At 55.0% G+C, this 22,493-nt stretch overlaps 1 protein-coding gene across 1 annotated transcript in view; it reads right to left on the bottom strand.

Moving 5' to 3' along the window:
- Positions 1–22,493, bottom strand: part of LOC119955896 (synapsin-1-like) — a gene marked incomplete at its 5' end in the record, with an annotated part of 44,113 nt that overhangs the window by 8,539 nt on the left and 13,081 nt on the right. Inside the window, 3 exons of the mRNA XM_038782554.1 lie at positions 1,386–1,479; positions 4,033–4,256; positions 20,616–20,682. Of these exons, the coding sequence (XP_038638482.1) occupies positions 1,386–1,479; positions 4,033–4,256; positions 20,616–20,682 (385 nt within the window). The remainder of the gene's footprint in view (positions 1–1,385; positions 1,480–4,032; positions 4,257–20,615; positions 20,683–22,493) is intronic.

Raw genomic sequence — 22,493 nt, 5'->3', positions numbered from 1 at the left:
GCCCAGGCCATCAACACAGTTAATTGTGTCTGCGCAATTAGTCTCTCAGTGACCCCGGCCCAGGCCATCAACACAGTTAATTGTGTCAGCGCAATTAGTCTCTCAGTGACCCCAGGTCCAAAAACTGAACACAGTTCCTGCAGATGGGGGGTCATATCAATGCTATTTACACAGTAACTGTAACACCCCTTTGTAATTCAACCCCATCCATTTGTGGTTCCTGTTCTTAGGAATGGTCTCTTCACACAAGGGTGTTCCAATCCTGCTCAATCCCGGGGACAGTCCAGGAATTCCTTCCAGTATTAGTTCGGGAAATGGTAAAATTCCTCCCCCCCCCCCCCCCAAAGCCGGTTGGCCCCTGTTGTACATAATCTCTGTGGCATTAATTTTACAAATTAGACAAATATCAAATAGGACACTGGTGTTCAGAGTGAATCGCCTGAGATTCTGGTGGTTCAGTCCAACGGACCAGAAGATGGTTCAGTCCACTGTCAGAGAAAATGGTTCAGTCCACTGAGAGAGAAAATGGTTCGGTCCATTGGTACAGAAAATGGTTCAGTCCACTGAGAGAGAAAATGGTTCGGTCCATTGGTACAGAAAATGGTTCAGTCCATGATACAGAAAATGGTTCAGTTCATTGGTACAGAAAATGGTTCGGTCCATTGGTACAGAAAATGGTTCAGTCCATTGGTACAGAAAATGGTTCAGCCCATGATGCCTAAAATGGTTCAGTCCATGATACAGAAAATGGTTCGGTCCAGTGGTACAGAAAATGGTTCGGTCCATTGGTACTGAAAATGGTTCGGTCCATTGGTACAGAAAATGGTTCGGTCCATTGGTACAGAAAATGGTTCAGTCCATGATGCCTAAAATGGTTCAGTCCATGATACAGAAAATGGTTCGGTCCATTGGAACAGAAAATGGTTCGGTCCATTGGAACAGAAAATGGTTCGGTCCATTGGTACAGAAAATGGTTCGGTCCATTGGTACAGAAAATGGTTCGGTCCAGTGGTACAGAAAATGGTTCGGTCCAGTGGTACAGAAAATGGTTCGGTCCATTGGTACAGAAAATGGTTCGGTCCATTGGTACAGAAAATGGTTCGGTCCATTGGTACAGAAAATGGTTCGGTCCATTGCCCAATGGTTTGATCGATTGGGGATCATCCCACTCCCCGCACACACGCGCTGTGGGGGGGGGGGGGGGGTGGGAGATGGTCTAGTCCATCGGCGGAAATCCCCCCCCCGCACAGTGGGGAGTGGTTCAGTCTCCCCCCCCCCCCCCTCACCTCCGCCCTTCCGCTGGGGCGGGGGGAGAATGACTGAAGACCAGCGGGAACAGGGTGCGTCAGAGCTGAGCGCCCCGGCTGGCGCCTGCGGTGGGTTACCTTGCGGCGGAGGGCGCTGCTGGGGGAGGGGTCCTTGCTGAAGTCCAGGGCTCTGCCGCCCGGGAGCCTGTGCTGGCATCGGTTGTGGAGAAATCTGCGGCGAAGGGGCCGGGGTTGGGGGGTGAGAGGAGACACGGGAAGATATAATTAGGTTGGCATCACAACAGCAGCTTAATAATTCAATAAACCACCTCTCTTCCCCCCCCCCCCCCATTAACAATTAGCTCTAATTGTTAATTAAGTATCCCGCGGAACTCTCCGAGATTTCCCAAATCTCAAACCAGTTACAATCACAGCCGAAGTCATCGCCGCGCAAACCAGGCCCCAGAGCGACGTCGGTCTCACTTATAAAGCTTCCTTTTAAAGTATACAGTAACAAGTCATACAACACCAGGTTAAACCATGAACCATGCTCCATTCACCTGAGGAAGGAGCACTGCTCCGAAAGCTAGTGTTTGAAACAAACCTGTTGGACTTTAACCTGGTGTTGTAAGACTTCTCACTGTGCTCACCCCAGTCCAACGCCGGCATCTCCACATCATAGCATTTTAAAGTGTAGGGACAGCTACTGACCCCAAAAGCACAGACTCCAGTAACACCTTTCAGAATGTTAAAACTAAAAAGCGTTATTTCAAAAGATTGTTTTGAAAAACGCAAGCGGGGGGAAACAAAAGTTACGCAGTTAAAGCAGTCTGGCAGAACAATGCCCCACCCCCCCCCCCCCAAAACAAAATCTGACTAGCCAAAAGTACACAGGTAAAAGATTCTTAACCATACAAACGATTTCTCAAGCATTTCCGCTTTGCTGTGGAGTTTCAAAAGGAGGTTCAGAAACAAACATCTCTGTCAAACCTCCTCTTAGTCACCTTCTCCCCGAGGTGGACAGTCCCGACCTCCAATCTATCATCGCAACACACACACAAAGGAGATGCTCTTCAAGGCTGTACCTAGTACAGTCACCCCAACGCAGTTAAACATCCCTATCCTCCAATATCTCTCCCATTTCTTCTCTGGTTCCATTGTCCTCAAGCACCTCTTTGAACACATCGCCACCCCCTGGACAGTCTGGGTCTCCAGCAGTCTTCAAGTATAAAAATCCGTGATGTTTCATATTTTGCCTCTACTTTGGGGCCGATAGGATTTAATTAATACCTCTTCCCTGTTTACTCCAGGAACCCCGGTAAGAAGCAAAATATTCCCTGTCAACCTTCTGATTGTCAACAACTGGGAAAACCAAGTATCCCACTTATCTCGCGATGCAAATTTCGGATCCGACCTCTTCTACTTGTGACCCATAGTCGCCACAACCTCTCATTACAAATGCATCATAGGGCAGCGCAGCGGCACAGTGGGTTAGCCCTGTTGCCTCACGGCGCCGAGGTCCCAGGTTCGATCCCGGCTGTGGGTCACTGTCGTGTGGAGTTTACCCGTTCTCCCCGTGTCTGCGTGGGTTTCGTGCCCACAACCCAAAGATGTGCAGGGTAGGTGGATTGGCCACGCTAAATTGCCCCTTAATTGGAAAAAATGAATTGGGTACTCTAAATTTATTTAAAAAAAACAAATGCATCAGCCGAACATTTTTACCTGTAAACCCTCACAGACAACCTGTCTCCAGTAACCCTCCCCTTGTTTAATTAGCTCGGGACACACACACTCACAACTTTAATACACCTCTCAATGTTTACTCCTGGAACCCTTGCAAGAAGCAAAATGTTCCCCGTCACCTCTGAACTCCGTTTAGAATTTCAACAACTGAAAAACTAAGTTTCCCACTTATCCCGCGATGCAAATTTCAGATCCGACCTATTCTACTTGTGACCCAAAGTCACCATGACCTCTCAGTACAAATGCATCAGCCTAGCACCGTTATCACTTAGCCCTCACAGACAACCTGTCTCTGGTAACCTTCCCCCTGTTTAATTAACCCTGGGCAGGAAAGCAACTTAGTTCACCCACATAAAATACCAGCTCAGTGGGCTAAACAGGTGGCTTGAAATGCAGAACGATGCCAGCAGCGCGGGTTCAATTCCCGTACCAGCCTCCCCGAACAGGCGCCGGAATGTGGCGACTCGGGGCTTTTCACAAGCCCTGGAAGGCGGAAACGTGAGACGAGCAGTTGGTTGGAATAAAATTCACAGGAGGGTCCGATACGAGCAGATCGCTGGGAGTCGGAAGGCGAGTGAGAAACGTCACAACGTAGGTTTGACCTCAGGTGCATTATGGCGTCCGTCATTCTCGAGCCCCCTGCCGCACCCGAGGAAGGATGTTGAGGCCTCGGGGAGGGGAGCGGGCAGAGGGAGACTTAATCAGGACGGTTCTGAGGGGTGAGGGGAGCTTCAGTTCATGTGGAGAGAGGGGGAGGGAGTGCGAGAAGCCAGGATTGTTCACGGAGCGGAGAAGGTTAAGGGGGGGATTTAATCGTTTGTAATCGCGAGGAGCGGGTTTCGATCGAGTAAATGAGGAGATGGTGCTTCCCAGGCAGGAGGGTCGGAGGTCACTGAAGCGATTTGGGAAATGAGCCAGAGAGGCGGGGGGGGGGAATTTATTTTTGACGGTGCGAGCAGTTGTGATCCGGGAGGGGAGGGGGAAGAGAGAGTATGGGCGACAAATCGAGAGATTCCCCAATGCCCCAGAGTTGGGCCTTTACCTGAGGCTGCTGGGTTGCAGTGGGTCTCACTGGAGAAGGGATGGGGGTCCTGGAGAGGACCTGACTCATTTTGGCCACCACCAGGTCGGCGATCAGCTGCTTATCCTCCTCCTGATGTTCTCCGATCAGTGGCATGGCGGAGTCCATTACCTGTGTGACAGACAGAAACACCATATCAGACATCAGCTGGAGCTGGCAAATGTAACACAAATAATAGGTGGGCACTGTGAGTGGATAACTGGGTTTTTCGCTCCATCATCTCCTTGACAAAGGGCCATTGATTGGTGCGTCCTATCCAGATTCTCGGGTCCCAGAACCCGGTCTGCACACTCAGGGAGCGCCGCACTGTCGGAGGGTCAGTGCTGAGGGAGTGCCGCACTGTCGGAGGGTTAGTGCTGAGGGAGCGCCGCACTGTCGGAGGGTCAGTGCTGAGAGAGCGCCGCACTGTCAGAGAGTTAGTGCTGAGGGAGCGCCGCACTGTCGGAGGGTCAGTGCTGAGTGAGCGCCGCACTGTCGGAGGGTCTGTGCTGAGGGAGCGCCGCACTGTCAGAGGGTCAGTGCTGAGGGTGTGCCGCACTGTCGGAGGGTCAGTGCTGAGGGAGCGCCGCACTTTTGGAGGGTCAGTGCTGAGGGAGCGCCGCACTGTCGGAGGGTCAGTGCTGAGGGAGTGCCGCACTGTCGGAGGGTCAGTGCTGAGGGAGCGCCGCACTGTCAGAGGGTCAGTGCTGAGGGAGCGCCGCACTGTCAGAGGGTCAGTGCTGAGGGAGCGCCGCACTGTCAGAGGGTCAGTGCTGAGGGAGCGCCGCACTGTCAGAGATTCAGCTACGCCCCGTATCCCTCAATCCCAAGTTTTTCCCTATTGCCTTCAATCCGGTGATAGTGTCTAGATTCAGCCAGCATAAATTCCCGGAGCCACCAGCAGAGGGATGAGCTGGCTAACAATTTGAAGTATTGACGGCAGATATGAAACAGGGATTTAGTGCGGGGCCCTCTGTGTATTAGTGAATGGTGATATGATGGAACAATAGCCCCCTGGGGAGATGAATACAGCAAGCGGAAACTCAGGCTGAGATTTTCCATTCTGCCCATTCGCTGGAGACCTGATCATCAATTCCGACCTGGGTCCACAGTGCGTGTGTGGAACCCAGAATGAGAAATCTGACAGCTCACAGGCCCAGAGAGTGAAGACATTCAGCAACAGAAGCAAAATCATACATCACATTCAATCCAAACCCTTCACATGAATCCACATTCTCCCCGTATCCCTCAATCCCACCCTCTCCCCGTATCCCTCAATCCCACACTCTCCCCGTATCCCTCAATCCCACACTCTCCCCGTATCCCTCAATCTCCACCCTCTCCCCGTATCCCTCAATCCCACGCTCTCCCCGTATCCCTCAATCCCACACTCTCCCCGTATCCCTCAATCCCACCCTCTCCCCGTATCCCTCAATCCCACACTCTCCCCGTATCCCTCAATCCCACCCTCTCCCCGTATCCCTCAATCCCACCCTCTCCCCGTATCCCTCAATCCCACCCTCTCCCTGTATCCCTCAATCCCTTTCTCCCCGTATCCCTCAATCCCACCCTCTCCCCGTATCCCTCAATCCCACCCTCTCCCCGTATCCCTCAATCCCACCCTCTCCCCGTATCCCTCAATCCCACCATCTCCCCGTATCCATCAATCCCACCCTCTCCCCGTATCCCTCAATTCCCACCCTCTCCCCCATCCCTCAATCCCACCCTCTCCCCTCATCCCTCAATCCCCACCCTCTCCCCGTATCCCTCAATCCCAACCTCTCCCCGTATCCCTCAATCCCAACCTCTCCCCGTATCCCTCAATCCCAACATCTCCCCGTATCCCTCAATCCCAACATCTCCCCGTATCCCTCAATCCCAACATCTCCCCGTATCCCTCAATCCCAACATCTCCCCATATCCCTCAATCCCACCCTCTCCCCGTATCCCTCAATCCCCTCTCCCCGTATCCCTCAATCCCACCCTCTCCCCATATCCCTCAATCCCACCCTCCCCGTATCCCTCAATCCCCTCTCCCCGTATCCCTCAATCTCACCCTCTCCCAGTATCCCTCAATCCCCATCCTCAATCCCAGTACGGCGCTCCCTCAGCACTGACCCTCTGACAGTGCGGCGCTCCCTCAGCACTGACCCTCCGACAATGGCGTGCTCCCTCAGTACTGACCCTCCGACAGTGCGGCACTCCCTCAGCACTGACCCTCCGACAGTGCGATGCTCCCTCAACACTGACCCTCTTGACAGTGCAGCGCTCCCTCAGTACTGACCCTCCGACAGTGCGGCGCTCCCTCAGCACTGACTCTCCCACAGTGCAGCACTCCCTCAGCACTGACCCTCCGACAGTGCGACGTTCCCTCAGCACTGACCCTCTGACAGTGCGGCACTCCCTCAGTACTGACTCTCTGACAGTGCGGCGCTCCCTCAGCGCTGACCCTCTGACAGTGCGGCGCTCCCTCAGCACTGACCCTCCGACAGTGCGACACTCCCTCAGCGCTGACCCTCTGACAGTGCGGCGCTCCCTCAGTACTGACCCTCCGACAGTGCGGGGCTCCCTCAGCACTGACCCTCCGACAGTGCGGCGCTCCCTCAGCACTGACCCTCCGACAGTGCGGCGCTCCCTCAGCACTGACCCTCCGACAGTGAGGCGCTCCCTCAGCACTGACCCTCCCACAGTGCGGCGCTCCCTCAGCACTGACCCTCCCTCAGGACAGCGCTCCCTCATTGGTGGTGCAAGGGGAGATGGTCAGACCATGAATAATAATAATCTTTATCAGTGTCACAAGTAGGCTTACATTAACACTGTAATGAAGTTACTGTGAAAAGCCCCTCGTCGCCACATTTCCGGCGCCTGTTCGGGTACACAGAGGGAGAATTCAGAGTGTCCAATTCACCTACCAAGCACGTCTTTCGGGACTGGTGGGAGGAAACCGGAGCACCCGGAGGAAACCCACGCAGACACGGGGAGAACGTGCAGACTCCGCACAGACAGTGACCCAAGCCGGGAATCGAACCCGGGTCCATGATGGTGCCTCAGTGCTAACCACTATGTGAGGGCTCAGGCCTCAGGGGTTGAGGCTGACTCACATGACGCACTGAGTCAGAATTAGGTCTGAGTGAAACTGGGACACAGCAGGTCCACATCAGCAATTGAAACAATCTGCCCTCTGGCGATGTCAATGGATTGCGTTGGGAGATGGATGACCTGAGTCACAGGAACGTTAATTGCCCGAATGTGATGCTTGGCCCGAGGTTCATTATTTCCTCATCTTGACCCAGTTCACAGGCGAGTCAGCGATGAGCGATGAAGCCCCAACGTGAGCACGTGGAAATAATTGTTCCCAGCTTGCGAGCGCCTGGACAGCAATTCCCTGACTGTCTGAAGGGGGCGGTATTGAGTCGCCCATGGTTGCAGGCCCTGCATCACACCCCACGGGGCTCCACCACACCTCACTGGGGAATTTGTCATTCAGATTTATGTTTCTGTGGCAGTGTGGAGAACAATGCTTGAGTGTATCAGTGAGGGGTGTGGGGTATATCGGAGTGTATCAGTGAGGGGTGTGGGGTATATCGGAGTGTATCAGTGAGGGGTGTGGGGTATATCGGAGTGTTACAGTGAGGGGTGTGGTATATCAGTGTTACAGTGAGGGGTGTGGGATATATCAGAGTGTTACAGTGAGGGGTGTGGTATATCAGTGTTACAGTGAGGGGTGAGGGGTATATCAGTGTTACAGTGAGGGGTGTGGGGTATATCAGTGTTACAGTGAGGGGCGAGGGGTATATCAGTGTTACAGTGAGGGGTGTGGGATATATCAGAGTGTTACAGTGAGGGGTGTGGGGTATATCAGTGTTACAGTGAGGGGTGTGGGATATATCAGAGTTACAGTGAGGGGTGTGGGGTATATCAGTGTTACAGTGAGGGGTGTGGGGTATATCAGTGTTACAGTGAGGGGTGTGGGGTATATCAGTGTTACAGTGAGGGGTGTGGGGTATATCAGAGTGTTACAGTGAGGGGTGTGGGGTATATCAGTGTTACAGTGAGGGGTGTGGGGTATATCAGTGTTACAGTGAGGGGTGTGGGGTATATCAGTGTTACAGTGAGGGGTGTGGAGTATATCAGTGTTACAGTGAGGGGTGTGGGATATATTAGAGTGATACAGTGAGGGGTGTGGAGTATATCAGTGTTACAGTGAGGGGTGTGGGATATATCAGTGTTACAGTGAGGGGTGTGGGGTATATCAGAGTGTTACAGTGGGGGGTGTGGGATATATCAGAGTGTTACAGTGTGGTGTGGGGTATATCAGTGTTACAGTGAGGTGTGTGGGATATATCAGTGTTACAGTGAGGAGTGTGGGGTATATCAGTGTTACAGTGAGGGGTGTGGGGTATATCGGAGTGTTACAGTGAGGAGTGTGGGGTATATCAGAGTTACAGTGAGGGGTGTGGGGTATATCAGAGTGTTACAGTGAGGGGTGTGGGGTATATCAGAGTTACAGTGAGGGGTGTGGGGTATATCAGTGTTACAGTGAGGGGTGTGTGATATATCAGTGTTACAGTGAGGAGTGTGGGGTATATCAGTGTTACAGTGAGGAGTGTGGGGTATATCAGTGTTACAGTGAGGGGTGTGGGATATATCAGTGTTACAGTGAGGGGTGTGGGGTATATCAGTGTTACAGTGAGGGGTGTGGGGTATATCAGTGTTACAGTGAGGGGTATGGGGTATATCAGAGTGTTACAGTGAGGGTTGTGGGGTATATCAGTGTTACAGTGAGGGGTGTGGGGTATATCAGTGTTGCAGTGAGGGGTGTGGGGTATATCAGTGTTACAGTGAGGGGTGTGGGGTATATCAGTGTTACAGTGAGGGGTGTGGGGTATATCAGAGTGTTAAAGTGAGGGGTGTGGGGTATATCAGAGAGTTACAGTGAGAGGTGTGGGATATATCGGTGTTACAGTGAGGGGTGTGGGATATATCAGTGTTACAGTGAGGGGTGTTGGGTATATCAGTGTTACAGTCAGCATGTGGGATATATCAGAGTGTTACAGTGGGGGTGTGGGATATATCAGAGTGTTACAGTGAGGGGTGTGGGATATATCAGTGTTACAGTGAGGGGTGTGGGGTATATCAGTGTTACAGTGAGGGTTGTGGGATATATCAGTGTTACAGTGAGGGGTGTGGGATATATCAGTGTTACAGTGAGGGGTGTGGGGTATATCAGTGTTACAGTGAGGGTTGTGGGGTATATCAGAGTGTTACAGTGGGGGGTGTGGGATATATCAGAGTGTTACAGTGTGGTGTGGGGTATATCAGTGTTACAGTGAGGTGTGTGGGATATATCAGTGTTACAGTGAGGAGTGTGGGGTATATCAGTGTTACAGTGAGGGGTGTGGGGTATATCGGAGTGTTACAGTGAGGAGTGTGGGGTATATCAGAGTTACAGTGAGGGGTGTGGGGTATATCAGAGTGTTACAGTGAGGGGTGTGGGGTATATCAGAGTTACAGTGAGGGGTGTGGGGTATATCAGTGTTACAGTGAGGGGTGTGTGATATATCAGTGTTACAGTGAGGAGTGTGGGGTATATCAGTGTTACAGTGAGGAGTGTGGGGTATATCAGTGTTACAGTGAGGGGTGTGGGATATATCAGTGTTACAGTGAGGGGTGTGGGGTATATCAGTGTTACAGTGAGGGGTGTGGGGTATATCAGTGTTACAGTGAGGGGTATGGGGTATATCAGAGTGTTACAGTGAGGGTTGTGGGGTATATCAGTGTTACAGTGAGGGGTGTGGGGTATATCAGTGTTGCAGTGAGGGGTGTGGGGTATATCAGTGTTACAGTGAGGGGTGTGGGGTATATCAGTGTTACAGTGAGGGGTGTGGGGTATATCAGAGTGTTAAAGTGAGGGGTGTGGGGTATATCAGAGAGTTACAGTGAGAGGTGTGGGATATATCGGTGTTACAGTGAGGGGTGTGGGATATATCAGTGTTACAGTGAGGGGTGTTGGGTATATCAGTGTTACAGTCAGCATGTGGGATATATCAGAGTGTTACAGTGGGGGTGTGGGATATATCAGAGTGTTACAGTGAGGGGTGTGGGATATATCAGTGTTACAGTGAGGGGTGTGGGGTATATCAGTGTTACAGTGAGGGTTGTGGGATATATCAGTGTTACAGTGAGGGGTGTGGGATATATCAGTGTTACAGTGAGGGGTGTGGGGTATATCAGTGTTACAGTGAGGGTTGTGGGGTATATCAGTGTTACAGTGTGGGTTGTGGGGGATATCAGTGTTACAGTGAGGGGTGTGGGGTATATCAGAGTGTTACAGTGAGGGGTGTGGGGTATATCAGTGTTACAGTGAGGGGTGTGGGGTATATCAGTGTTACAGTGAGGGGTGTGGGGTATATCTGTGTTACAGTGAGGGGTGTGGGGTATATCAGTGTTACAGTGTGGGTTGTGGGGGATATCAGTGTTACAGTGAGGGGTGTGCGGTATATCAGTGTTACAGTGAGGGGTGTGGGGTATATCAGAGTGTTACAGTGAGGGGTGTGGGGTATATCAGTGTTACAGTGAGGGGTGTGGGGTATATCAGTGTTACAGTGAGGGGTGTGGGGTATATCTGTGTTACAGTGAGGGGTGTGGGGTATATCTGTGTTACAGTGAGGGGTGTGGGATATATCAGTGTTACAGTGAGGCGTGTGGGGTATATCAGAGTGTTACAGTGAGGGGTGTGGGGTATATCAGTGTTACAGTGAGGGGTGTGGGGTATATCAGTGTTACAGTGAGAAGTGTTTGGGTATATCAGTGTTACAGTGAGGGGTGTGGGGTATATCAGTGTTACAGTGAGGGCTGTGGGGTATATCAGTGTTACAGTGAGGGGTGTGGGATATATCAGTGTTACAGTGAGGGGTGTGGGGTATATCAGTGTTACAATGAGGGGTGTGGGGTATATCAGTGTTACAGTCAGGGCTGTGGGGTATATCAGTGTTACAGTGAGGGGTGTGGGGTATATCAGTGTTACAGTGAGGGTGTGGGGTATATCAGTGTTACAGTGAGGGGTGTGGGGTATATCAGTGTTACAGTGAGAAGTGTTTGGGTATATCAGTGTTACAGTGAGGGGTGTGGGGTATATCAGTGTCACAGTGAGGGGTGTGGGGTATATCAGAGTGTTACAGTGAGGGGTGTGGGGTATATCAGAGTGTTACAGTGAGGGGTGTGGGGTATATCAGAGTGTTACAGTGAGGGGTGTGGGGTATATCAGTGTTACATTGAGGGGTGTGGGATATATCAGTGTTACAGTGAGGGGTGTGGGGTATATCAGTGTTACAGTGAGGGGTGTGGGTATATCAGTGTTACAGTGAGGGGTGTGGGATATATCAGTGTTACAGTGAGGGATGTGGGGTATATCAGTGTTACAGTGAGGGGTGTGGGGTATATCAGTGTTACAGTGAGGGGTGTGGGGTATATCAGTGTTACAGTGAGGGATGTGGGGTATATCAGTGTTACAGTGAGGGGTGTGGGATATATCAGTGTTACAGTGAGGGGTGTGGGATATATCAGTGTTACAGTGAGGGGTGTGGGGTATATCAGTGTTACAGTGAGGGGTGTGGGGTATATCAGTGTTACAGTGAGGGGTGAGGGGTATATCAGAGTGTTACAGTGAGGGGTGTGGGGTATATCAGTGTTACAGTGAGGGCTGTGGGGTATATCAGTGTTACAGTGAGGGGTGTGGGGTATATCAGTGTTACAGTGAGGGGTGTGGGGTATATCAGTGTTACAGTGAGGGGTGTGGGATATATCAGAGTGTTACAGTGAGGGGTGTGGGATATATCAGTGTTACAGTGAGGGGTGTGGGGTATATCAGTGTTACAGTGAGGGGTGTGGGGTATATCAGTGTTACAGTGAGGGGTGTGGGGTATATCTGTGTTACAGTGAGGGGTGTGGGGTATATCTGTGTTACAGTGAGGGGTGTGGGATATATCAGTGTTACAGTGAGGCGTGTGGGGTATATCAGAGTGTTACAGTGAGGGGTGTGGGGTATATCAGTGTTACAGTGAGGGGTGTGGGGTATATCAGTGTTACAGTGAGGGGTGTGGGGAATATCAGTGTTACAGTGAGGGCTGTGGGTATATCAGTGTTACAGTGAGGGGTGTGGGGTATATCAGTGTTACAGTGAGGGGTGTGGGGTATATCAGAGTGTTACAGTGAGGGGTGTGGGGTATATCAGTGTTACAGTGAGGGGTGTGGGGTGTACAATGATATCAGAGATTACCGATTCACACTCTCACATCCCTCTCCATTATCTGGAGCTCGCTAACCACGACACGGATAGGGTCGGATTGCTGCTTTCACACACATGACCTTTGCCTGCTAGACTGGAGAGCTGAGTAAAACGGAGAGGTCATGGAGCAGGCTCCCTCTCATCACCGATTTCTATCTTCCCCTCTTAACAATCTCTTTTATGGCAGCACGGTAGCACAGTGGTTAGCACTGTTGCATATCAGCTCCAGGGTCCCAGGTTCGATTCCCAGCTTGGGTCACCGTCTGTGCGGAGTCTGCACGTCCTCCCCGTGTGTACGTGGGTTTCCTCCGGGTGCTCCGGTTTCCTCCCACAGTCCAAAGATGTGCAGGTTGGGTGGATTGGCCATGCTAAATTGCTCTTAGTGTCCAAAATTGCCCTTTGTGTCCAAAAAGGTTAGATGGGATTATTTCATAGAATTTACAGTGCAGAAGGAGGCCATTCGGCCCATCGTGTCTGCACCGGCTCCTGGAAAGAGCACCCTACCCAAGCCCATACCTCCACCCTATCCCCATAACCCAGTAACCCCACCCAACACTAAGGGCAATTTTGGACACTAAGGGCAATTTAGCATGGCCAATCCACCTAACCGGCACATCTTTGGACTGTGGGAGGAAACCGGAGCACCCGGAGGAAACCCACGCAGACACGGGGAGGATATGCAGACTCCGTACAGACGGTGACCCAAGCCGGGAATCGGGATAGGGTGGATGTCGGGTGCTCTTTCCGGGGGGCGGTGCAGTCTCGATGGGCTGAATGGCCTCATTCGGTACATGCTACGATTCTATGAATCTCTCATTTCTCTGCTTCACTCTCCACTTTGCCCTCTGAAAACATTGACGCAGATATCGATCCCTCCATCACTCTCTATTCAATCTGAATTTCACCATCTCCCATGGTGGGATTTGATCCTGTCTCCCCAAAGCAGGTGTCTGGGTGTCTGTCTCTCTCTACCTCCTCTCTCTCTCTCTACCTCCTCGCTCTCTCTCTACCTCCTCTCTCTCTCTCTACCTCCTCTCTCTCTCTACCTCCTCTCTCTCTCTCTCTACCTCCTCTCTCTCTCTCTCCCCCTCTCTATATCCCACCCTCCCTCTCATTTGTTCCCCCATCTCTCTCTCTCTCTCTGCCTCCCTCTCTCTCTCTCTACCTCCTCTCTCTCTCTCTACCTCCTCTCTCTCTCTACCTCCCCTCTCTCTCTACCTCCTCTCTCTCTCTCTCTACCTCCTCTCTCTCTCTCTACCTCCTCTCTCTCTCTCTCCCCCTCTCTCTCTATATCCCACCCTCCCTCTCATTTGTCCCCCCATCTCGCTCTCTCTCTGCCTCCCTCTCTCTCTCTCTACCTCCCCTCTCTCTCTCTACCTCCTCTCTCTCTCTACCTCCTCTCTCTCTCTCTACCTCCTCTCTCTCTCTCTACCTCCTCTCTCTCTCTCTCCCCTCTCTCTATATCCCACCCTCCCTCTCATTTGTCCCCCCATCTCGCTCTCTCTCTCTTCCCACCATCTCTCCCTCTCTTTGTCCTGGTGTCTCTCTCTCTCTCTCTAACCCTCCTCTCTCTGTCCATCTCTCTCTCTCTGTCCCACCATCTCTCTCTCTCTGTCCCACAATCTCTCTCTCTCTGTCCCTCCCTCTCTCTCTCTGTCCCTCTCTCTCTGTCCCTCTCTCTCTGTCCCGCCCCCTCTCTATTCCTCCCCCTCTCTGTCTCTGTGTGGCGCTAACAGGCTTGACTCTGATGTCCATGGTGACTGGGAAATCGTACAGCAATAAATTGTGGCGCTAACAATTATACTCAAAGCCGAGAGACTAGTACAATAGAGGCTTTATTGCTGTACGATGTTGTCCCTCCATCTGCAACAGTAGACTAAGGGTCTGAGCAGCTCTCATACATTTATACATAAGCTCCCTGTGGGCGGAGCTAGCCAGCAGGGGCTGACCGGAGGAGCCTGTATTACAGGTACAGGCATACATCCCCTACTGCAGTACACATAACTACAGTGGTTATCTCACCACACTCTGTCCCTCTCTCTCTGTCCCTCTCTCTCTCTGTCCCGCCCCCTCTCTATTCCTCCCTCTCTCTGTCCCTCCCTCTCTCTCTCTGTCCCTCCCTCTCTCTGTCCCTCCCTCTCTCTGTCCCTCTCTCTTTGTCCCCCCCTCTCTCTCTGTCCCCCTCTCTCTCTGTCCCTCCCCCTCTCTCTCTCTGTCCCTCTCTCTTTGTCCCCCCCCTCTCTCTCTGTCCCCCTCTCTCTCTGTCCCTCTCTCTCTGTCCCCCTGTCTCTCTGTCCCTCCCTCTCTCTCTCTGTCCCGCCCCCTCTCTATTCCTCCCCTCTCTGTCCCTCCCTCTCTCTCTCTGTCCCCCTCTCTCTCTCTCTGTCCGTCACTCTCGCTCTGTCCCCCTCTCTCTCTCTGTGTCCCTCTCTCTCTCTGTCCCTCTCTCTCTCTCTGCCCCCCTCTCTCTCTCTGTCCCCCTCTCTCTCTGTCCCTCTCTCTCTCTCTGCCTACCCACGCCCACTCTCTCTCTCTCTCTGTCCCTCTCTCTCTCTGTCCCTCTCTCTCTCTGCCCCCCCTCTCTCTCTCTCTCTCTCTCTGTCCCCCTCTCTGTCCCTCTCTCTCTCTCTCTGTCCGTCTCGCTCTCTCTCTCTCTGTCCCTCTCTCTCTCTGTCTCTCTCTCTCTCTCTCTGTCCCCTCTCTCTCTCTCTCTCTCTGTCCCTCTCTCTCTCTGTCCCCCTCTCTCTCTCTCTGTCCCTCTCTCTCTCTCTGTCTGTCTCTCTCTCTCTCTCTGTCCCCCTCTCTCTCTCTCTGTCCCCCCTCTCTCTCTCTCTGTCCCTCTCTCTCTCTCTCTGTCCCCCTCACTCCCTCTCTCTCTCTCTGTCCCTCTCTCTCTCTGCCCCTCTCTCTCCTCTCTCTCTCTGTCCCTCTCTCTCTCTCTCTGTCCCTCTCTCTCTCTGACCCTCTCTCTCTCTGTCCCCCTCTCTCTCTCTCTGTCCCTCTGTCTCTGTCCCTCTCTCTCTGACATTCCGATGTAACTCACTGCCTGTTTGACAATGCCGGCTCACACAGGGTCTAATTAACTGAGAGTTGGCAGTGAATGTGACACTGTATAAACACCTTCTATACATCCGGCCAACTCTGCCAATTGCTTAATAACCAGCTGAGCTTCAGGCGAAGAGAAACAATATGACATTCATTAACTGGGCATCAAATTCAAGGATTTGACTCATAATGAAAGAGAACCCTGTATTCAGACTGTCATCACGGAGGTACACATTCAGCGTCTGGGCTCAAAGTCACAAGGTGAAGGGTTCAAACCCCACTCCAGATACTGCAGGTGTTACCCATTCTCCCACTGAGGGAGCGCCGCACTGTCGGAGGGTGGGGACTGAGGGAGCGCCGCACTGTCGGAGGGTCAGTGCTGAGGGAGCGCCGCACTGTCGGAGGGTCAGTGCTGAGGGAGTGCCGCACTGTCGGAGGGTCAGTGCTGAGGGAGCGCCGCACTGTCGGAGGGTCAGTGCTGAGGGAGCGCCGCACTGTCGGAGGGTCAGTGCTGAGGGAGCCCCGCACTGTCGGAGGGTCAGTGCTGAGGGAGCCCCGCACTGTCGGAGGGTCAGTGCTGAGGGAGCGCCGCACTGTCGGAGGGTCAGTGCTGAGGGAGCGCCGCACTGTCGGAGGGTGGGGACTGAGGGAGCGCCGCACTGTCGGAGGGTCAGTGCTGAGGGAGCGCCGCACTGTCGGAGGGCGGTGACTTAGGGAGCGCCGCACTGTCGGAGGGTCAGTGCTGAGGGAGCGCCGCACTGTAGGAAGGTCAGTGCTGAGGGAGCGCCGCACTGTCGGAGGGTCAGTGCTGAGGGAGCGCCGCACTGTCGCAGGGTCAGTGCTGAGGGAGCGCCGCACTGTCGGAGGGTCAGTACTGAGGGAGCGCCGCACTGTGGGAGGGTCAGTGCTGAGGCAGCGCCGCACTGTCGGAGGGTCAGTGCTGAGGGAGCGCCGCACTGTCGGAGGGTCAGTACTGAGGGAGCGCCGCACTGTGGGAGGGTCAGTGCTGAGGGAGCACCGCTCTGTCGGAGGGTCAGTGCTGAAGGAGCGCCGCACTGTCGGAGGGTCAGTGCTGAGGGAGTGCCGCACTGTCGGAGGGTCAGTGCTGAGGGAGCGCCGCACTGTCGGAGGGTCAGTGCTGAGGGAGCGCCGCACTGTCGGAGGGTCAGTGCTGAGGGAGCGCCGCACTGTCAGAGGGTCAGTACTGAGGGAGTGCCGCACTGTCAGAGGGTCAGTGCTGAGGAAGCGCCGCACTGTCAGAGGGTCAGTACTGAGGGAGTGCCACACTGTCGGAGGGTCAGTGCTGAGGGAGTGCCGCACTGTCGGAGGATCAGTGGTGAGGGAGCGCCACACTGTCAGAGGGTCAGTACTGAGGGAGTGCCGCACTGTCAGAGGGTCAGTACTGAGCGAGTGCCGCACTGTCAGAGGGTCAGTGCTGAGGGAGTGCCGCACTGTCGGAGGATCAGTGCTGAGGGAGCGCCGCACTGTTGGAGGGTCAGTGCTGAGGGAGGGCCGCACTGTCGGAGGGTCAGTGCTGAGGGAGGGCCGCACTGTCGGAGGGTGGGGACAGAGGGATTGCAGTACTGTCGGAGGGTCAGTGCTGAGGGAGCGCTGCACTGTCAGAGGGTCAGTACTGAGCGAGTGCCGCACTGTCAGAGGGTCAGTGCTGAGGGAGTGCCGCACTGTCGGAGGATCAGTGCTGAGGGAGCGCCGCACTGTTGGAGGGTCAGTGCTGAGGGAGGGCCGCACTGTCGGAGGGTCAGTGCTGAGGGAGGGCCGCACTGTCGGAGGGTGGGGACAGAGGGATTGCAGTACTGTCGGAGGGTCAGTGCTGAGGGAGGGCCGCACTGTCGGAGGGTGGGGACAGAGGGATTGCAGTACTGTCGGAGGGTCAGTGCTGAGGGAGTGCTGCGCTGTCAGAGGGTCAGTACTGAGGGAGCGGCGCACTGTCAGAGGGTCAGTACTGAGGGAGCGGCGCACTGTCAGAGGGTCAGTACTGAGGGAGTGCCGCACTGTCAGAGGGTCAGTGCTGAGGAAGCGCCGCACTGTCAGAGGGTCAGTACTGAGGGAGTGCCACACTGTCGGAGGGTCAGTGCTGAGGGAGTGCCGCACTGTCGGAGGATCAGTGGTGAGGGAGCGCCGCACTGTCGGAGGGTCAGTGCTGAGGGAGCGCCGCACTGTCAGAGGGTCAGTACTGAGGGAGTGCCGCACTGTCAGAGGGTCAGTACTGAGCGAGTGCCGCACTGTCAGAGGGTCAGTGCTGAGGGAGTGCCGCACTGTCAGAGGGTCAGTGCTGAGGGAGTGCCGCACTGTCGGAGGGTCAGTGCTGAGGGAGGGCCGCACTGTCGGAGGGTCAGTGCTGAGGGAGTGCCGCACTGTCGGAGGGTCAGTGCTGAGGGAGGGCCGCACTGTCGGAGGGTCAGTGCTGAGGGAGGGCCGCACTGTCGGAGGGTGGGGACAGAGGGATTGCAGTACTGTCGGAGGGTCAGTGCTGAGGGAGCGCTGCACTGTCAGAGGGTCAGTACTGAGCGAGTGCCGCACTGTCAGAGGGTCAGTGCTGAGGGAGTGCCGCACTGTCGGAGGATCAGTGCTGAGGGAGCGCCGCACTGTTGGAGGGTCAGTGCTGAGGGAGGGCCGCACTGTCGGAGGGTCAGTGCTGAGGGAGGGCCGCACTGTCGGAGGGTGGGGACAGAGGGATTGCAGTACTGTCGGAGGGTCAGTGCTGAGGGAGGGCCGCACTGTCGGAGGGTGGGGACAGAGGGATTGCAGTACTGTCGGAGGGTCAGTGCTGAGGGAGCGCTGCACTGTCAGAGGGTCAGTACTGAGGGAGTGCTGCGCTGTCAGAGGGTCAGTACTGAGGGAGCACCGCACTGTCAGAGGGTCAGTGCTGAGGGAGCGCCGCACTGTCGGGGGGGTCAGGGCTGAGGGAGCACTGCACTGTCGGAGGGTCAGTACTGAGGGAGCGCCGCACTGTCAGAGGGTCAGTACTGAGGGAGTGCCGCACTGTCAGAGGGTCAGGACTGAGGGAGTGCCGAACTGTCAGAGGGTCAGTACTGAGGGAGCGCCGCAATGTCGGAGGGTGGGGACAGAGGGATTGCAGTACTGTCGGAGGGTCAGTGCTGAGGGAGCGCTGCACTGTCAGAGGGTCAGTACTGAGGGAGTGCTGCGCTGTCAGAGGGTCAGTACTGAAGGAGCGCCGCACTGTCAGAGGGTCAGTACTGAGGGAGTGCCGCACTTTCAGAGGGTCAGTGCTGAGGGAGTGCCGCACTGTCAGAGGGTCAGTATTGAGAGAGCGCCGCACTGTGGGAGGGTGGGGACAGAGGGATTGCAGTACTGTCGGAGGGTCAGTGCTGAGGGAGCGCTGCACTGTCAGAGGGTCAGTACTGAGGGAGTGCTGCGCTGTCAGAGGGTCAGTACTGAGGGAGCACCGCACTGTCAGAGGGTCAGTGCTGAGGGAGTGCCGCACTGTCAGAGGGTCAGTGCTGAGGGAGTGCCGCACTGTCGGAGGGTCAGTGCTGAGAGAGCGCCGCACTGTCGGAGGGTCAGTGCTGAGGGGAGCGCTGCACTGTCGGAGGGTCAGTGCTGAGAGAGCACCGCACTGTCGAAGGGTCAGTGCTGAGGGAGCGCCGCACTGTTGGAGGGTCAGTGCTGAGGGAGCGCCGCACTGTCAGAGGGTCAGTGCTGAGGAAGCGCCGCACTGTCAGAGGGTCAGTGCTGAGAGAGCGCCGCACTGTGGGAGGGTCAGTGCTGAGGGAGCGCCGCACTGTCGGAGGGTCAGTGCTGAGGGAGCGCCACACTGTCGGAGTGTGGGGACTGAGGGAGCTCCGCACTGTGGGAGGGTCAGTGCTGAGGGAGCGCCGCACTGTTGGAGAGTCAGTACTGAGGGAGCGCCGCACTGTCGGGGGGGTCAGGGCTGAGGGAGCACTGCACTGTCGGAGGGTCAGTACTGAGGGAGCGCCGCACTGTCAGAGGGTCAGTACTGAGGGAGTGCCGCACTGTCAGAGGGTCAGGACTGAGGGAGTGCCGAACTGTCAGAGGGTCAGTACTGAGGGAGCGCCGCACTGTCGGAGGGTGGGGACAGAGGGATTGTAGTACTGTCGGAGGGTCAGTGCTGAGGGAGCGCTGCACTGTCAGAGGGTCAGTACTGAGGGAGTGCTGCGCTGTCAGAGGGTCAGTACTGAAGGAGCGCCGCACTGTCAGAGGGTCAGTACTGAGGGAGTGCCGCACTTTCAGAGGGTCAGTGCTGAGGGAGTGCCGCACTGTCAGAGGGTCAGTATTGAGAGAGCGCCGCACTGTCAGAGGGTCAGTACTGAGGGAGCGCCGCACTGTCAGAGGGTCAGTGCTGAGAGAGCGCCGCACTGTGGGAGGGTCAGTGCTGAGGGAGCGCCGCACTGTCGGAGGGTCAGTGCTGAGGGAGCGCCACACTGTCGGAGTGTGGGGACTGAGGGAGCTCCGCACTGTCGGAGGGTCAGTGCTGAGGGAGCGCCGCACTGTTGGAGAGTCAGTACTGAGGGAGCGCCGCACTGTCGGGGGGGTCAGGGCTGAGGGAGCACTGCACTGTCGGAGGGTCAGTACTGAGGGAGTGCCGCACTGTCAGAGGGTCAGGACTGAGGGAGTGCCGCACTGTCAGAGGGTCAGTACTGAGGGAGCGCCGCACTGTCGGAGGGTGGGGACAGAGGGATTGCAGTACTGTCGGAGGGTCAGTGCTGAGGGAGCGCTGCACTGTCAGAGGGTCAGTACTGAGGGAGTGCTGCGCTGTCAGAGGGTCAGTACTGAAGGAGCGCCGCACTGTCAGAGGGTCAGTACTGAGGGAGTGCCGCACTTTCAGAGGGTCAGTGCTGAGGGAGTGCCGCACTGTCAGAGGGTCAGTATTGAGAGAGCGCCGCACTGTCAGAGGGTCAGTACTGAGGGAGCGCTGCACTGTCAGAGGGTCAGTGCTGAGGGAGTGCCGCACTGTCAGAGGGTCAGTGCTGAGGGAGTGCCGCACTGTCAGAGGGTCAGTACTGAGGAAGCGCCGCTCTGTCAGAGGATCAGTACTGAGGGAGCGCTGCACTGTCAGAGGATCAGTACTGAGGGAGCGCCGCACTGTCAGAGGGTCAGTGCTGAGGGAGCGCCGCACTGTCGGAGGGTCAGTACTGAGGGAGTCTTCCCATCGGAGACACCATTCATGGAGAGTGCCTCGCACTCAGAGATTTATACCTAGAGGGACTGATATTGAGCGGGATCCTCTCACAGGAGCAGTGGAAATCTGTTCTCTCTGCCGCCCCCAGAAAGCTGTCGAGGTCGGCGGTGAGAGCGAACTGGAAATTTCAGAGCCAAGATTGATTTGGACCGTCTGGTGTGTATGTGGGATTAAGAATTCCGGAACAAAGGATAGCAAGTGTTTTGCTTCAGATTAGCCAGGAATTAATGGATTACTGCAACGGGAGGTCTCAAAGAGGTGATTTTTACCCGCTGCTTTATCTTTTGTTTTGACGGGCCACCCGTTGCTAGGATACAGCCTGGAAGTACTAGGCCTCAATTACCAGTTAGACCGCCACAATGACAGAATTGGCCGCACCATCGATTTCACACAGCTGTTGATTTGCTCAGCAAACTATTCCACTTCCAACTGGCCGCTGCCTTTAACCTATCGCCGGATTCACTCATTTCTGTGCCCGTTGTGAGAAGCCTGGCCCGACAGGCCTGAAGCCCGGAGGTCAACTCCTGTTTTGCGATGTTTGTGATGTTGATAGATTATTTTTGAAAAACACCACCCTGGACTTGCAACGTCTGCATTTCTTGAGTCCCTTAAATGGAGTAAAACCTCCACAAGGCACTTCACAGAAGCCTAAATCAGACAGAACCCGGTCCCAAGCCACAGCCGCAGATAGGGTTGTAGGGTTCTGGAGGTTACAGAGATAAGGAGGGTTGTAGGGGCTGGAGGAGGGTACAGAGATAGGGAGGGTTGTAGGGGCTGGAGGAGGGTACAGAGATAGGGAGGGTTGTTGGGGCTGGAGGACGTTACAGAGATAGGGAGGGTTGTAAGGACTGGAGGAGGTACAGAGATAGGGAGGGTTGTAGGGTCTGGAGGACGTTACAGAGATAGGGAGGGTTGTAGGGGCTGGAGGGGGTTACAGAGATAGGGAGGGCTGTAGGGGCTGGAGGAGGTTACAGAGATAGGGAGGGTTGTAGGGGCTGGAGGAGGTTGCAGAGATAGGGAGGGCTGTAGGGGTTGGAGGAGGTTACAGAGATAGGGAGGGTTGTAGGGGCTGGAGGAGGTTACAGAGATAGGGAGGGTTGTAGGGGCTGGAGGAGGTACAGAGATAGGGAGGGTTGTAGGGTCTGGAGGACGTTACAGAGATAGGGAGGGCTGTAGGGGCTGGAGGAGGTTACAGAGATAGGGAGGGTTGTAGGGGCTGGAGGAGGTTGCAGAGATAGGGAGGGCTGTCGGGGCTGGAGGAGGTTACAGAGATAGGGAGGGTTGTAGGGGCTGGAGGAGGTTACAGGGATAGGGAGGGTTGTAGGGGCTGGAGGAGGTTACAGTGATAGGGAGGGTTGTAGGTGCTGGAAGAGGTTCCTGAGATAAGGAGGGTTGTAGGGGCTGGTGAAGGTTACAGAGATAGGGAGGGTTGTAGGGGCTAGAGGACGTTACAGAGATAGGGAAGCTTGTAGCGGCTGGAGGACGTTACAGAGATAGGGAGGGTTGGGGCTGGAGGAGGTTACAGAGATAGGGAGGGTTGTCGAGACTGGAAGAGTTTACAGAGATATGGAGGGTTGTAGGGACTGGAAGAGGTTACAGAGATAGGGAGGGTTGTAGGGACTGGAGGAGGTTACAGAGATAGGGAGGGTTGTAGGGACTGGAAGAGGTTACAGAGATAGGGAGGGTTGTAGGGACTGGAGGAGGTTACAGAGATAGGGAGGGTTGTAGGGACTGGAGGAGGTTACAGAGATAGGGAGGGTTGTAGGGGCTGGAGGAGGTTACAGGGATAGGGAGGGTTGTCGGGGCCGGAGGAGGTTACAGAGATAGGGAGGGTTAGAACATAGAACATAGAACACTACAGCGCAGTACGGGCCCTTCGGCCCTCGATGTTGCGCCGACCTGTGAAACCATCTGAAGCCTATCTGACCT

Source organism: Scyliorhinus canicula, chromosome 21 (assembly GCF_902713615.1).
Source record: "Scyliorhinus canicula chromosome 21, sScyCan1.1, whole genome shotgun sequence".
Taxonomy (NCBI): Eukaryota; Metazoa; Chordata; class Chondrichthyes; order Carcharhiniformes; family Scyliorhinidae; genus Scyliorhinus; species Scyliorhinus canicula.
The sequence above is the reverse complement of the archived record's forward strand: the minus strand, read 5'-3'. Positions and strand labels throughout refer to the sequence as shown.